At 40.6% G+C, this 17,352-nt stretch overlaps 1 protein-coding gene across 1 annotated transcript in view; it reads left to right on the top strand.

Moving 5' to 3' along the window:
• FRMD3 (FERM domain containing 3) overlaps nucleotides 1–17,352 on the top strand; it is a 393,413-nt gene that overhangs the window by 247,384 nt on the left and 128,677 nt on the right. Inside the window, exon 4 of the mRNA XM_007938846.2 lies at nucleotides 15,830–15,908. Coding sequence (XP_007937037.1) covers nucleotides 15,830–15,908 — 79 coding nt within the window. The remainder of the gene's footprint in view (nucleotides 1–15,829; nucleotides 15,909–17,352) is intronic.

Raw genomic sequence — 17,352 nt, 5'->3', positions numbered from 1 at the left:
ACCTAAAAGGGTGCATTTTTATAACCTTTTGTAAGCCCAGGGCTTCCTAAGGAAAAGTAATTTCTAGAATGAACAAAGCAAAATGCTGACAAATTTATGTAAAAATTAAGCTTTTTGTACCAGAAGATCTGGTTTGTTCACTGCACATAGTAGATTCTTAACAAATATTTGTTGAATAGATAAATGTAAAAAATAAAATAAAATACAAACAAAATAATGGGAAGAACATTTGCAAAATAGGTAACAATGTAGTAATATACAGAATGCATCAAGTATGATACTACAAACCAAAAGATAACTAAATAAATAGAAAAATATGCAAAAGAGACATAGAATGAATAAAAATAAGTGGCCAATAAGCTCAAAGAAAGTGCTCCACACCATTAGTAACAAGCTAAATGCAAAGTAAAAGAAGATATTTTGTTTCTTTTGCTGAGACATTTAAAATATTAATAATACCCAGTGTTAATGAAGCTGAAGGGAACATTTTTGGTGGGACTGTATAAACTGGTAATGCCATTTTGGAGGAAAATTTGGCTGCATCTTTCCTGACTGACAATGCTTATGCTGCTTGATCCAGCAAGTTTGGTTCTATGAATCTATTTTAAAGCAAAATGTATTAAAGCACAAGTATATACTATGCAAGGATGTCCATTGCAGCATTGTTCAGAGCACCAGGAATTGGAAACAAAAGAAAGCCTGGCAGTTTTATCAAGGCTCAGTAAATGATGTAGTATGCATGTAATCACTAAAAAGAATGGTGCAGATATATATTATTAACATGGAAGTATTTAGTAGACTTACTATTGAGTTAAAATAGCAAATAAAATACCACATATAGAATGATCCATTTGTATTAAAATAAAAAGATTATTTTTATATAAATATATAAGTGCAAAGAAAAAGGACTGGAAAGATATGTACTAATCTGTTGTTACCTCTGGGGAAGAGAGTGGGATAGACAGACATGAGGCTTACACATTTTATTATATTATTATTATTTAATATATTAATCTGAGTTATATTTTACTCAGATCTTTTGCAATGAGAATATATTCTCATATCACTTGGTAATAAAATTTTTGAGAAAATAAACAAAAGGGGGCAAAACTTTATGCAAAAATCAAGAAAGAAATCAAAGTGCATTGTGTAAAGCATACACTGTAAAAACAGAGACCTCAGTGAAAGAAAACTCACTCTCCTAAACAAGCTCTCTGCTTAATATTGGTTGATACCTGTCTGAAGTCTGATTAGCCCTGCAGGGTAGCTAAGATCTTACTCTTACTCCATTTATTAGTGCTGTGCTGCTGCCAAAGATCCTGAAGGGGCAGAGGTGCTTGGAAATGGGCTCTGCATGCAAATCAGCATGGTGAGGACTCCCAGCTCTGACAAAATACATGGGTTGACTCAGACATGACAGCAACATTGAGTAAAGGTGCTGACTGATGTGTGTAGTGCTCCTTCTCACAAGTTAGGATGACTTTCCCTGCAATCCTGAGATGTCATATAGGTCAGGATTCTCTAGAGAAACAGAGCCAATAGGAGATTTTACATATACACATGCACACATACACTCATGCACACACACATACAAATACTCGTATGTTGCTTTTGTTAGATGTCATTGAGTTGCTTTCAACTCATAGCAACCCTGTGTACAGCAGAACAAAGCACTGCCTGATCTTGTGCCATCCTCACAATTCTTGCCATGTTTGAGCCCATCATTGCAGCCACTGTGTCAATCCATCTCGTTGAGGGTCTTCCCCTCTTTCACTGACCCTCTACTTGACCTAGCATGATACTCTTTTCCAGGAGTTAGTCCCTTCTGACAATATGACCAAAGTATGAGAGTCGAAATTTGGCCATTCTCGCTTCTAAGAAACATTCTGTTCTGGCTGTACTTCTTTCAAAACAGATTTCTTTGTTCTTCTAGAAGTTCATGGTGTGTTCTATTCTTAAACACTTTGCTGAGGTCTTTTGCAGCAGATTTGCCCAATGCAGTACATCATTTGATTTCTTGACTGCTGCTCCCATGGGCATTGTTTGTGGATCCAAGTAAAATGAAATCTTTGACAACTTTAATCTTTTCTCCATTTATCATGATGTTGCTTACTGGTCCGGTTCTGAGGATTTTCATTTTCTTTACACTAAGGTGTTATCTATGGGAGCTCTGGTGGCATAGTGCCTAAGGCATTTGACTCCGAACCAGAGGGCTGGCGGTTCAAACCCACCAGCCACTCCTTGGAAGGAAGATACTGAAGACTGTAGTCTTTGATCTTCATCAGTAAATTCTTCAAATCATCTTTACTTTCAGCAAGGAAGGTTGTGTTATCTGCATGTCACAGGTTGTTAATGAGTCTTTCTCCACTCTTGATTGACCCAGTCTTCTTCATATAGTATAGCTTCTCAGATTATTTGCTTAGTATACAGATTGAATAAGTGTGGTGAAAGGATACAACCCTGACACATACCTTTCCTGATTTTCAACCATAGAGTAACTCCTTGTTCTGTTTGAACAACTGCCTTATGATCTGTGTATAGGATCCTCATGAGCACAAATTAAGTGTTCTGGAATTCCCATTCTTCACAATGTTATTCATAATTTCTTATGATCTACACAGTCAAATGCTTTTGTGTAGAAAATAAAACATGAATAAACATCTTTCTGGTATTTTTTGCTTTTAGCCAAGATCTATCTGACATCAGCAATTATATCTCTTGTTCCACACCCTCTCTGAATCTGGCTTGAATTTCTGGCAGTTCCCTGTCAATGTACTGCTACAACTGTTTTCAAATTATCTTCAGCAAAGTTTTACTTGTATATACACAAATATACATAAATATAAAGAGATTTATTTTCAGGAATTGGCTCATGAGGTTGTGTGTAGGCTGGTAAGTCCAGGCAAGCAAACTGGAAAATCAGACAGAATTTCTATGTTACAGACATTAGGTAGAATTTCTTCTTTCTTGTGAAACCTCAGTTTTTGCTCTTAAGGCCTTTCAACTAATTGCACGAGGTGCACCCATATTACCAACGATGATCTCCTTTACTTAAAGTCAGCTGGTTGTAGATGTTAACCACATCTACCAAATGCCTTCACACCAACACTTAGATTAGTGTTTGATTAAAATACTGAGAACTGGGTAGCGTAGTGCCTAAGGCATTTGACTGCTAACCAGAAGGCTGGCGGTTCAAACCCACCAGCCACTCCTTGGAAGGAAGACTGGACAATCTACTTCTGTAGACATACCAAATCGGAATCCCAAGGAGGGGTTGCTATGAGTTGAACCAACTCAACGGCAGTGAGTTTGGTTTGGTTTTTTGGTTATAGCATGCTCAAAGTGACACATAAAACTAACCCTCACAAATGGCAATGTAATTTCTACTGTGATGGATATATGTGTGGTACTTCATGTTTATTCTTCTTTACAGCATTCCTTAGCTTTCCAACATCTCTCTTGTGGCTAACCTAACCTAACCCGGGCTGCTGGATCATTTCATCAGTAAGGATCTAATCTTTTTCTGTAGGCCTGAGAGAATAACAAAGGGGTAGATTTTGCTATGGTGTAAGGAATGGAAGCAGAATAACTACAGAACTCAAACTCACTCCTGAGACCAGTTGGGATGCATACCACCCAACTCTATTTGTCCTTCCAGTTACTCCTCTTAGCTTCTTAGCTCTCCCACATCCTCAGTGTTTGGGTGACCCTTCATGCCTTTGCTTTATGGCTCAATTTTTTTTTTTTTTTCCCTTTGTGTATGTGGTTTTTCTTTTCCTGAACTTGGTCATATTCTTCTTTATAAAAAAGCTTCACACATTTGACTTCTCCTAACACCCACAGTGATCATAACCCCACTCTCCGGACCTATTGGGGCAGCCTCTCCCATTGTCCTCGTTCACATATATGTATTTGTCTGATTATAACTTCAGTTTAGAAGATTTCTTCAGAGTCCATGACTTAGTACAAGGTCATGCATGCAGTTGGTTGATAATAAATGCCTGTTGAATAGAACTGAAATGTTCCATTAGGGCACATGTGGAAGAAGTTCACGGCCATGTTCTTTAAAGAAAGTGAACAAAACCAATTATATAAATAGCACTAAGTCCCCAATTAGTATGGTTTAGTTTGGGCAATTTTGCTTTTCTAGTTTTCTTCTTCCCAATGTTGCTTTCCAGGAAAAGCTACTGGGAATTTTGTTTAAGCCACCAATGGGGCTCAGAACTCTTCCATCTTTGGAACTAGTTTCTCTTATTCTAGTGATAATAGCTCAGTTGGTTTGTCCAGGTGTATCATTTCCTTCTGGGTTCAACTGTTACATCAAAAATTTCCTTCTTTGATCCTTCTCTTAGGAAGTCAGTGCAGTTTGGGCTCATAAATGGGTTCCACACTGTGCTTTATTTCCCAGTCTGGAAGAATAATGGCAGTAATAAAACCAGTTGCTTTTGAGTCCCTGGTTTTAATGACTCATGGCCACCCGATGCGTGTCGGGTAGAACTGCACTCCATAGGACTTCAGTGGCTGAGTTTTTGGAAGTAGATCATCAGGCCTTTCTTCTGAGGCACCTCTGGGTGGATTGAAGCTCCAACCTTTTGATTAGCAGTCAGATGCATTAACCATTCGTACCACCCAGGGATTCCCATAGGAACAATGTTGTTGTTGTTGTTGTTATGTGCCATCGAGTTGGACCCAACTCATAGCGACCCCTCCTTGGGTTTCCTAGGCAGTATCACTATGGAAGTAGATTGCCCCGTCTTCCTTCCAAGGAATGGGAACAATAGTAGTGGCAAAATAATTATGTAATGTGCAATCCTAAATGATGTACACATTTGACAAATCACAAATTTCTAATTTTTAACCTTATCCTTATGGTATTGTTGGCAGCAACATCAACGTCATTTTCCTTGGGTACAGTGGTGGCTACTTGGGCTTAAGGAGGGCCCAGAATGCTTCCTCATCATAAGTAGGGAAGACCCACAGAAATAGCAGAGATCAGAAGGAAAAGGAGCCTCTGCTGGAGGAAGCCCTTATATCAGTGGGATGGTACTTCTAGGGGCTTGCCTTTTCCTTCAAGAGTGTCCATATTGTTTCATAATGATTCAGAACTACAAGTTTTTTGGCAGCATAGATATCTGAATGATGATCATGATGGGCTAAGCGGTTCCACACTTTGTATGTGAGTATCAGAGGTGATCCGGATTTGGGTCTGGTTATAAATACATTTCCCTTTGGTTGGATAGCCTTTACAATGCCTCATTTTTTGATATAATTTTATGGTATAAAATCTTACCAGTACCAAATTATGTAAGTGGTTGAATTTTGACTGTATCTATTATTTCTAGTGGTAGTATTTGGTTTACATTCACACCATGAACCCTGAGGGCCCTGTTAGTTATACACTCTTTGCAGCAAGCAGGTTCCTGGATCTCTCTTATCCCCTTACTAACTTTTGCTAAAATTCTCATCTCACTGCATTTCAGCCTCAGGCAGCAAAACTCTCCTTACCTGCCAGGACTGTCAGACATTCTCTTTGTATATGCACCTATTTCATGCCTAGGTAAATATTTTTCAACTTTGTGGGCCACAAAGTCCAGATGTACCTTTCTCCTGACTCTCCCTGAGAAATGAGGCGCCCCTCTCACTTCTTCATCAAGGTCAGTCATAGCCAGTTGAAGGGCTCTATTTCAACCACATTAGTTTTTTCTTTGCACTTCAGAGTAACATTAACCACTCTGGGTTGATATTTAGGTCTTAGGTAATCTTCTGAGTCCTTTGAGGTCGTTGACCCCTTGAATCATCACCATGACCTCTATATCAGGGGTCAGTAAACTATGGCCAGTGGGTCAAATCCAGCTCACCAGCTGCTTTTGTATGTAGCCTTTGGGCAAGGTATAACATTTTTAAATGCTTGGGGGGAAAAAAAAATGAAAAGGTGAATAATATTTCATCACAGGAAAAAATTATTTGAAATTTAAATATCAGTGTATTTTAGGAACACAAAACCAAAACTAAACCAGTTGCTATTGAGTCAGTTTTGACTCCCAGCAACTCCACATTTGTCAGAATGGAACTGTGCTCCGCAGAGGTGTTTGTGTGTGTGTGTGTGTGTGTGTGTGTGAAAGTTTACAGAGCAAGTTCATTTTCCATACAGCAGTTCATACATATTTTGTCTCCATAGAGTTTTTAATGACTGATTTTTTTGGAAGTAGGTTGTCAGGATTTTCTTCCACGGTACCTCTGGGTGGACTCAAACCTCTAAGCTTTTGGTTAACAGCTGAGTGTGCTAACTACTTACACCACCCGGGGCCCTTTTAGGAACACAGCTGTGCCCATTTCTTTATGTATTGTCTGAAGTTACTTTTGCATTACAGCAGCTCAGTGGAATAATTGAGGCAGAGACTGTGTAGCCCACAAGGTTGAAAATACTTACTTTCTGGCCCTTTACAGAAAGTTTGCCAGCCCCTGCACTATGGCTGATTTCTTTTTTATCCCCATTTTACAGATGAGGAAATGGAAGCTGAGTATTTTAAGTATGGTCACAGCAATTTGTCTACCTGGTGAAATTGAGAATCAGGTGTCAGACACCAAAGTCCCTGTTAGAACTTCTCCTGAACAGGCATAAGTGGTCACAGAACTAGTAACTGCTCAGAAAAACTGCTCAGCATCCCAGTATCCCCTAAGAGAGTATTTATGTTATGACTTCATTTAGTGTGTGTGTGTGCCTATGTGTGTGATAAAAGCACAAGAGAGAATAATAACAGGAAGAGGAAGAGTTAGACACAGTTAAAAAATCTCTGCTTTGGAAGTAGAGGGAACACTACTGATAAGGGTACTGGCTTATTACTGTAAGCCAGACTGTTCATGAGAAAAATCAGTGCCAAAAGAGGCTTAAACTCAAACCAAACTCAGTGCCGTCAAGTGATTTGACTCATTGCGACCCCTCCTTGGGTTTCTGAAGCTGTACCTCTACGGAAGTAGATTGCCCAGTCTTCTTTCCGCGAAGTGGCTGGTGGGTTTGAACTGCCAACCTTCAGTTAGTACTCAAATGCCTCAGGCACTAGGCTGCCAGAGCTCCCAAAAAAGAGGCTTAGAGGCTGCTAGTTATAATTTTAGTAAGAGTGATGAAGGCACTGTCAGTGTTGTTGGTAACAGTTGTTGTTATATGATAATAATAATTTCCCACTTGAAGAGAGCAGTCATTAATGTAGCCTAAGTTCTCTGTAGCTGACATATACCAAGTTATAGTTCGTTCAGTAATACTCTGACCTTTCAGTGTTCAAGTGTCACTGTGTACATATGCAGAAATATTTGGTCTCTTGAGCTCTATCCTTATAGAGGGTAATGCGATGAATCTGTTGGTGTCACAGTGCATATCATACGTACTGTGCAGCCGGGAGGTGCTCCTCCACCTTTCTCTGCAAAACCTCTCCAGGAAGACACAAGGGGCAGAATGTGCATTTGGTTAACAATAAAAAGGCAGCAGTTGCACTAAAAAGGCGGGGCCTCTGATGGCTACTTAGGGCCTTTTGGAAAGCAAGCCTCCTATTTGTAGGGTGTTAGAGGTCCTGTCTGCAGCATCAACCCCTTGCAATATGTGTCCAGAGTCTGAAAGTCTAATAAATTGATTGCTTTTTTTCCAATAGCGTCTCAGAGGAGGGAGGCCCATGGGAATGTCTTCTAGGCATGGGAATTGCCCTACATTCTGTTAGAGCCACAGGCTGTCTCTTTGAATTACCATTATAAGAAGTTTGGGGAAATTTTTCATACTGTAAGCCAGACCGTATATGAGAAAAATCATGAGTTTATGTTATATTCCTCAAGTAATGATGCTTAAGTTTCTTATAGTTCTTTATGCTGACTGGACATCTGCATTGTCAGAAAAGCTATGTGATGTTTCCCTAAAAAAGAAAGAAAGAAAAAAAAGATCCTATTTTTGTTTTAAAGAAAGATTTGAGGAAGGTTGTTGGTTAAAAACACTAGTACTAGTTGGTGTGGAGGAGCTCTGGTAACGTAGTGCCTAAAGCATGTGGCTCTTAACCAGAAGGCTGGCGGTTCAAACCCACAACCACTCCTCAGAAGAAAGGTTGGGCAATCTACTTCTGTAGAGATACCACCTCGGAAACCCAAGGAGGGATCGCTATGAGTTGGATATGACTCCGTGGCAGTGAGTTTGGTTTTTTTGTTTTTAGTTGATGTGGAGTTGATTCCTACTCATGGTGACAGCCTGTGTTTCAGAGTAGAACTGTGCTCCAGAAGGTTTCCAATGGCTGTTTTTACAGAAGTAGATTGCCAGGCCTTTCTTCCAAGGAGCCTCTGGGTAGACTTGAATCTCCAGCCTTTCAGTCAGCAACCGAGGGCTTAGCCATTTGTGCCACCCAGGGAGCCATTTCTCCCTCTTCTGTCTTCCCTGAGAGGTTTTACAGAGAAAGGTGGAGGAGCACCTCCCGGCTGCACGGTATGTATGATATGCATAGTGATACCAACAGATTCATCGCATTACCCTCTGTAAGGATACAGCTCAAGGGTGACAGTTTTTTTTTTTTTTTTTCATTTTCCTCCAGAAACCTGCTCAACTACTGCTTTCCTATTCCAACCTCCGTTTCCAGGCAAAGTCCAAAGAGAGGATGAGAAGTAGTCTAGTTCTGTTTTATAAATGGCTGCGCCTTGCCCTGTGTTCTTAGTGTTAACAAACTATCAGAATAATACCTGGGATATACTAATGCAAGAAGGTGCCATCTAAACTGCCATTGTCCTCCCCAACCCTTGTCTGGCAGGTAACTTGACAGCTGTAAGCAGGGAGCCCTGCTGTGCTTAGCAGTTACAGGCTCCTGGCATTTAAAGTGGATTTTTGCATTTTTTTCCTTCTCTGCTCCTCACTTAAGTGGCTGAATAAATGGCCTTCAGCTGTGGAGTTGAGTTCCTAAGTTCCATTTAGTCATCTCCTTCTCCTCCCTCCATCTCAACACCTCCCCTCCTTCCTTCTCTTCTTCTGAAATATTTATCCTGTAAAAACAAAAGTTCACATGTAGGTGGCCTACTGTGGTGTACATGACAAGACCTCTTCCAAACCATTTACTGTAAAGTTGCATCTGACTCATGGTGACCCATGGGTATCAGAGTAGAACTGTGCTCCATGAGGTTTTTAGTGGCTGATTTTTAGGAGTAGATAACCAGGCCTTTCTTCTAAGGCACCTCTGGATGAACTCCTACTGCAAATTTTTCTGACCATGCTAACCATTTGCACCACCCACAAACTCTAAGACATTTCATTCAAACAGCTCTGTGACGCAGGCATAGTGACTGATCCTGTTTCCCCTCTTCCAGAGCAGGAAGCAGGGAATTTAGATGCTTGTTCAAGGTCATAACTCAAGAGCTCATCCCCTGGTGAATCTGGGGTTCCTTCCATCCCATGGGTCCCTGAGGACTTTGTACCAGCAGTAAAGCAGCACCACAGAGTCTTCTGCTGTGGGGTGATTCTGACACTCAGTCCAGTAAAGACACACAGCATCTGTTCATGATGACACTGCTGGAGGAAGGTCCCACTCCAAAATTTAGGTCTTATTGCCCACATACTATCTCCAAGCCAGGTGCTTGCTGCTACACACAACAGCACTTCCATCAGATGTTCCCAATGACTGCTTCTGTGGCAGATGTTTGGCAGAGATTAGAGTCATCCTTTACTTCGCCCCTTTTTCTCTGTAGTTTAAAAACATGGAGACATTGAAACTGAATTGGACAGAGACACTTAGCAGCTTGGAGGAGGATATAGCACCTCTCTACAACGGGATTTCTGATGTTGGACTTGTCCCTAAGGAGCAAATGCCATGGGGCAGGTGGAACTTGGGAAGACTCCTTTTTCGGCATCCATAACTGTATGGGTACGTGCTAGTGCTCCAATGTACCATATTTGGGCTGAAGGGTGATTTTCCTTCAATGTTCTGCTTTAATGACTTAAAATGTTAAATGGTTTAGTGTTCTCAAACAAACAAACTCTCTGTCTTCGAGTTGATTAGACTCATAGCGACCCCTCCTTGGGTTTCCGAGATAGTATCTCTATAGAAGTAGATTGCCCAGTCTTCCTTCTGAGGAGTGGCTGGTGCATGTGAACCACCAGCCTTCTGGTTAGCAGTCGAAGAGACTTGCACTTGCTTTTGTAGATTTGGTTGGGGTTTTGATGCTAGGAGAGAACAGAGGTGGGGATAATCTTTTCTCAATCCTTTCTGCTTCATTCTTCTCCATACGCTTAATGAACTCCTAATGTCATGTATGTGAGGGCAGTAGTGATTCGGTGGTAGAATTCTCACCTTCCATGCAGGAGACCTGCGTTCAATTCCTGGGCAATGCATCTCACGTGCATCCACTGCCCATCTGTCAGTAAGGCTTGCGTATTGCTATGAGGCTGAGCAGATTTCAGTGGAGATTACAGACTGATGAGTTAAGAAGAAGGCCTGGTGACCTATTTCCAAAAATCAGCCAGCGGAAACCCTACAGATCACAAGGATCCAATCCTGTTGTACATCCAGCTGCCATGAGTTGGGGGCCAACTTGATCGCAGCTTACAACAGCAGAAATGTCCTATGTATTTCACATGTTTATTTTTATTTTATACTAAAGTGTATATTCCATAAGGTTGCATTTTTGTCTGTTCACAGCTGCTACTATTTGTACAAGATTCAAAACAATACCTGCCAATTAATGTTTGCTCAATAATACGTATTGATGGCATTAATTAATCCTTTTTCTAGAAGTAGCTATTCTAACCAACTCCACAGTCTCTGAATCTGTTCCATATGTTGAGAACAGAACTCAAAATTAAGAAGTAGGACTAGAGGTTTTCATGATATAAATCCTGGGAATTACCATAGTGGTTGAGACCATGGACTGTCAGACATTAAGGTAAGAATGTGATGTCAGGGCTTGACTGTTCTCCTTGACATCTGCTTCAAAGGTCAGAGTCCATCATTCATTCATTCAGCCAAACAGGCAGTCAGTCTTTTATCCAAAATACTGATCAACACATACCCTCATGAATCTTGTCATGCATAACTAAATCAACATTTTTTTGTGGGGGGGCAATCTTTTCGGCCTGTTGCAACCTGTAAAGAAGCATTCATTCATTTTAATACTTGCTTTAGAACATACTTTTGTATCTGGAACCTTGGAAGTGAGTTATTCAAGGAGCAGTCCCCCTTAGCTGTAGCTCCTTCAGGCCTGGGTGATGAGGTTGAGCTTCTTGTCAGAGAAGATTCCTGTTGCTCCTTGTGGTTCAAGATGCTAAAAACCATGTGCTTCTCTAAATTCCACAGAGGAACTCTCTTCTTTTTCTTTCATTGGTGATGTAGAGTCCAAGATTCTAGGCTGATAGGAGAGACAGACACAGAAGGGAGCTTATTAAAGTTAAGTGATGGTAGAGAAAAATGGATAGAAAAGTTCAGACTTGAAAAGTGCTTCCTCCCATTTTTCTGCTGCCTGCTTTTATCCCTTCTCTGCTAATGGGTGTAGTGGTGGGTATATCACTAGTTGTTGTTAGTTATTGCCAAGTAGGTTCTGATTTGCGATGACCCCTATGTATAACAGCACAAAACATTGCCCAGTCCTGTGCCATCTTCATGATCAGTGGTAATCACACAGTGTTCTGTTGTGGTCTGTAGGGTTTCCATAGGCTAACTTTCAGAAGCAGATCACCAGGCCTTTCTTCCTAGTCTGTCTTAGTCTGGAAGCACTACTGAAACCTGCCCACTGTGAGTAATCCTGCTAGTGTTTGAAATACTGACAGCGTACTTTCTAGCATCATAGCAACATGCAGGCCACCAGAGTACATGAAACTGACAGATGGCTGGTGCATATTACTAGTGTCTTGTATTAATGTCTTTTTTGATCACATGCCAGGAAATGGAGACTTTTTCTGCTTAACTTAGCAACCATAAAAAACCCCAACTCACTGCCATCGACTTGATTCCGACTCATAGCAACCCCCTTTGCATTTCTGAGGTGGTAAATCTTTATGGAAGTAGATTGCCCAGTCTTCCTTCTGTGGAGTGGTTGGAGTGGTTGGTGGGTTTGAACTGCCAGCCTTCTGGTTAGCAGTCAAATGCCTTAGACACTATGCCACCAAAGTTCCTTTAACTTAGCAACAGTGTATTTGAAAAAGATTAAGAGTTTTTATCTATGAGATCATAATAGAAGGTACTGGATAGAGTGGGAGAAAAAAGTAGAACAAAATTCAAATTCATAAAAAAGACCACACCTACTGGTCTGCTAAAGATTAGAGGAACCCCTGAGACTATGATCCTTACACACCTTTCTACCTTAAAACTGAAGCCACTCCTGGAGATTGCCTTTCAGTCACATGAAAGACTGGCCTATAAAATGAACAATAACACCCAGGAGTAATAACATGCTTCTCACAACAGTCAACAGTATGAGACCAAAAGGGCAGCGTTTGCTCAAAGACAAAGTTAAGAAGACAGGAAGGGGCAGGAAAGTGACCCCATTGGGTTTCTAAGGCTGTAAATCTTTCCAGAAGCAGATTGCCTCATCTTCCTCCCATGGAATAGCTGGCAGGTTTGAACTGCTGACCTTCTGATTAGCAGCCAAATGTTTTACCCACTATGCCACAAGAACTCCTTGTAGAAAAACTAGGCAAACATAAGTGAGTAACCCAAGGTGGAAATTGGAAGAGTGCTGACACATTATAAGGATCACAAGCAATGTCATGGAACTAACTGTATATAAATTGCTGAATGAGAAACTGATTTGGTCTGTAAACTTTCACCTAAACCACAGTAAAATATTTAAAATAATAGATTGGTCTATTGTAAACTCAGGTTAAATTAACATGGAGAGGCACCATGAGGAAAGCTATAATTTTGTGCAGAATGAGGTAGGTAATGGTCCTCTCCCCTGCACTAATGTGGTTGTAACCCATGGAGCCCCAGAGTTGAGCTTCGAAGCACAGAGCAGACAAGGTGTACTCAGAGTACAGTGACCAAAGGGTGAGGATTCTCAGACTGTTTCATATAAGAAGCAGTTAAAAGAACAGGGATGTTTATTCTAGAGATGATTAAAAAGGACCATGAGTGTTACCTTCAAAGGATGGAAAATCTCTCCAAGTGGGAGAAATATGAGGTCTTTCTGGAACCCAGCTTGGTTGACTGAAGGAAGGACTTCCTATAGTCTGAGATAACCATTCCAGAAGCTGCCTGAGTCTCACTCCCTGATTCTGTAGGAAGAGTGCAAGCCCTGGTTTGTATTTGATGGGCTCAGATACTAGTTGAAGCCACTCTCAGGGTTGGTAAGCATATATAATATGCTGACCAGCTGGAAGAGAAAGTGACCGCTATAATTTGGGGGCATCTTCTGTAATCTCTCTTACCCTAATGCTCCTTCACTCATCTGACTTTGTTTTCCTGCTCCCTTTAAAACATTTTCCCATACCAATGGTTGAACTTTTGGGAGTCTGCTTTATAGAAATAGAAGTACAAGTGCTTAGTGAGCTGTGTTGCAGGATGTAGCTATATTATGGAATTATTTGAATTGCAAAAATATGGAAACAACCTGAATGATGGTTCAAAGGGAATAGTTGCATAAATGCTGGTGTGTCCATATGAACAGTTATGCCATTATTATAGAGGATGAATTAGATCTATTTCTACCGCCCTAGTAGAATGGCCTGGGAGCTCTGGTGGCACAGTACCTAAGGCATTTGACTACTAACCAGAATGCTGGTGGTTCAAACCCACCAGCCTCTCCTCGGAAGGAAGATTGGGCAATCTACTTCTGTAGTGATACTGCCTCGGAAACCCAAGGAGGGGTCACTATGAGTCAGATCCGACTTGGCGGCAGTGAATTAGTGGAATGGCCATGAGTCAGAATTAACTCAGTGACAACCAACAACAACATCAGTGGGATGAGTAGGATATAAAGTTAAATGAGAAAAGCAAAAGAAACATATATAGTATGATCTGGTGTTATTATTCTTTAAAAATCCCCTCCATATTTGAATCTATTTGTGTGGTGAGGACAAAAAAGGTGGAAGAATATCAATGAAGTTGACAACAGTTGTCAGAAGTGGCAGGAATAAAGACAAAATGAAGGAAAGTGAAGGAAGAGGATTATCTATCTGTCTGTATTCATTAATTGTGCTTGCACATGTGTTAATTTTGAGGACTTTAATGAAAAAAAGAAAGAGAAAATTACTTTCGTTTCTCATGTTATTCCTAGCTTTTGCTCTCTTAGTATCTCAGAACTGTCTCAACCTTTCTATGACGGACAAGCCAGAGGTTTTATCATTTTAAGAATGGTTTTAATTATTTAAGGCTGATGATTTACAAAAACTTAAAGAAATCTGGGGAATGTGCAAAGATACCAATATTTTAAGTTAAAACTAAACGTCTAGATTTTATGAAAGATGCATGACTTGAGAATCATTTGTGTTTTTTCTACATTGTCTCTGCCATATAAAAGCTCCCAGAGCTCCAGAAAAGTGTTCCCTTTCTGAAATCCAGGGAACACAGAGCCACATTGGGAACAACTAATTCACGTAAGAAAATGTGCTAGCCCCTGGTGGGGAAGTAAGGGCTATCCAATGGGAAGAGTTTGTGTGTGTATGTGTGTGTGTGTGTTTAATCAATTTTTCTCTGCTAAAATAGCCAGACACTGCTGGCTTTTCCTGTGATTTGGATTCTTTCTATCAAATTATTTTTAAGCAGATTTGTTTTCCATATTAAGTTATCCTCATTATACATTCATATTTGATGGTAATAGTTCTTTCTACATAAAGAACATGTCTGTATACAGGCATTATATGCAGGCTGCTGATTTAACCCTTGCTTATCATGAAACAGAAACTGAGGGAGAATTGGATGCTGCTTTATAATTATCATTTGGATGTAGACTCAGAGCTGATCCTAAGCTCTAACACAAAGGCAAAAAATTAGCAGATGTATGAGATCCGTGGAAGTAGTAATGCTAACCACCATAGTTCCTTGATTTAAGTTGCTCATTTTATATCCTCACTGTAATCTAATGCATTTTACTACACTTGTGTGCATTTATTAGGGTGATACCGCAGGTCTTACAATTGAAGATGTATCAGAATGAAGGAAATCCTTTAGTGTCTCATTAGTTGGCCATGCTTTAAAGGGAGGATTGCATTCCAGATATTTGATGCAATTAGAACATTCCTGAATCATGACCCTCCGCTTGCATAGTGCTATTTTGATTCAGATAAGCCAGGAAGTAATAAAAGTGTTAATTTTCACACAGGTGACTGCCTCATCGATAGATGCTCTTAAAAACCTACAAAGAAGAATCTGTGCATGGCCGACTCCATTTTTAAAATCTCGGTTCTAATTTGAAGGCACTGCCATTTTTGGAAAACTAATCATGTGCAGTGACATTTTTCTACCTCACAGGCTAAAAAGTCTCTTAAGGGCCAAAAACCTGAATGGTGCTTATGGGCAATTTATGTGTCACATGGGGGTGGGAAGAAGAGGAGGAGAAAATGTTATTTGGAGCCATGACCTTGAGAGAATGGAACAATGAAGGGAACCTGTGACTTGGAAGCTGTTACTACCTGACCTGGTGGTCTGTATTCCATATCTGCTCCTGTCAACCTTTTTTTTCTTTCTTTCTTTCTTTTGAGTTTTGTGTCACTGCTGCTTTGTTTTCTTGGACATAATTTTCTTCGAGAAAATCACTCTCTCCTTTGCTTGCCCCTAGTCTTCCCAGGCTAGTCTGTAAGGCGTCATGGCCGACATCCTGGTGTGTGTTTGAGACCATGGTCTTTTGCTGCTTTTCTCATGCCTTTTTTTTTATGATGTTTCAGCTCATCCACCATACACCATGTGCTTTAGAGTGAAATTCTACCCACACGAACCCTTGAAGATTAAAGAAGAGCTCACAAGGTATTTTTCGTTTGTTTGTTTACCTTGCACCCTTAGCCAGCCAGTGTCTGTAGTCTTAAGGGCTAGACCTGCACCATGCAGCTGCTGAACTCAGCATTTCAGCTTGTAATGTTTCTGTAACACTTAATTGTCTTGGGATTTTTCAAACAGTTGTCATTAGGAGTGTAATTAAGTGCATGAAAAAGTAGTGGTTATGAGGGGGTGGTGCTCTCTGAAAACATCTGACGGGGGTGCTAAAAATAAATAGAGGACTATTCCAATAGGGGTAAACTCACAGTTGCAGTGCAGCCCTTAGGACTTAGCTCTTGGATTTAAGTTTCCGTGGGAGGGAAAGGTCACTTGATAGAATGGACGTTTCCATCATCTTGCATTCCAGTGGCTGAATGACTGACTGTGGGCAGCTTCTTCTACTTGTATGCTCTTCTTAGGTCAATTCTCCTTCCCAAATTTTCTAGTCCTCAAGCTTTCTCTTTCCTCATCTCCCTCTGCTGGGGCCATATTCAATACCTTCTGGGGGTTTTGCTTCTGTCAACAACCTCAGCAAGTGTTGCTGAGCAGGATCCTAGGTGGGTTGACTTGATGATAACTGGAGAGAGCTGTTGTGCACTTAGTTCTTGACACACTCTGATTTGGTGACCACAGAAACCACTGCGTGTGATCATCTCAAAATACCCTGCTTAGGTGCGAATGCAACAGAAAAGCCAGTGTCATTGACTCTGGTTGGTCATCATTTGTGGTAAGAAGTTCTGGATTTTGGAAATTTTGCTTCCTCATGACTTACAAGAACCTGGTAAAGATTGACTGTGGTAGTGCTGAGGTGAGTTTGGAAGTGAGCAGACCTGTTCTGTTCTCTATTATTAATTTGCCCACAGCCATTTAGTGAAGTTTGTGCTGCTGGAGGTGGGGCAGGAATGTGGAAAGGAGGCTTAGATACATAATTGACATATAAATCCTGGTAGCGTTTTACAATCTGGCCTTTTTTTCTTCTTTTTTAAATTGAGGTAAAAGTTACCATTTTCACCATTTAAAAATGTACAGTTCAGTGGTATTAAGTACATTCACAGTGTTGTGTGACAAACACCTCTATGTAGGTCCAGAACATTTTCATCTTTCCAAAAGGAGATCCAGTCACAGCCACTCCTTATCCCCCTCCCCCCTGCTCCCTGGAAACCACTTATCTACTTTCTGCCTTTATGGATTTGTCTATACTGGACATTTCATGTAAATGGAATCGTATAATATGTGGCCTTGGCCTGCTTTTTGCTTGTACAGTTTATTCATTTCTTTGATAAGATAAGTTTATTTGAGAAGCTTAGTTCCTCCTATGTGCATAGCCCAAGGGACTGGGGCGGAATGAGCTGGAGAGAGGGCACTAACAGTGTAATTAGGAAGATCAAATAAAATACTAGTGCCAGGCATTGTTCAATCAGATGCCTAAATGGTT

The sequence above is a fragment of the Orycteropus afer genome, unplaced genomic scaffold (assembly GCF_000298275.1).
Source record: "Orycteropus afer afer isolate SDZICR_OR568_19922 unplaced genomic scaffold, OryAfe1.0 scaffold00005, whole genome shotgun sequence".
Taxonomy (NCBI): domain Eukaryota; kingdom Metazoa; phylum Chordata; class Mammalia; order Tubulidentata; family Orycteropodidae; genus Orycteropus; species Orycteropus afer.
The sequence above is the reverse complement of the archived record's forward strand: the minus strand, read 5'-3'. Positions and strand labels throughout refer to the sequence as shown.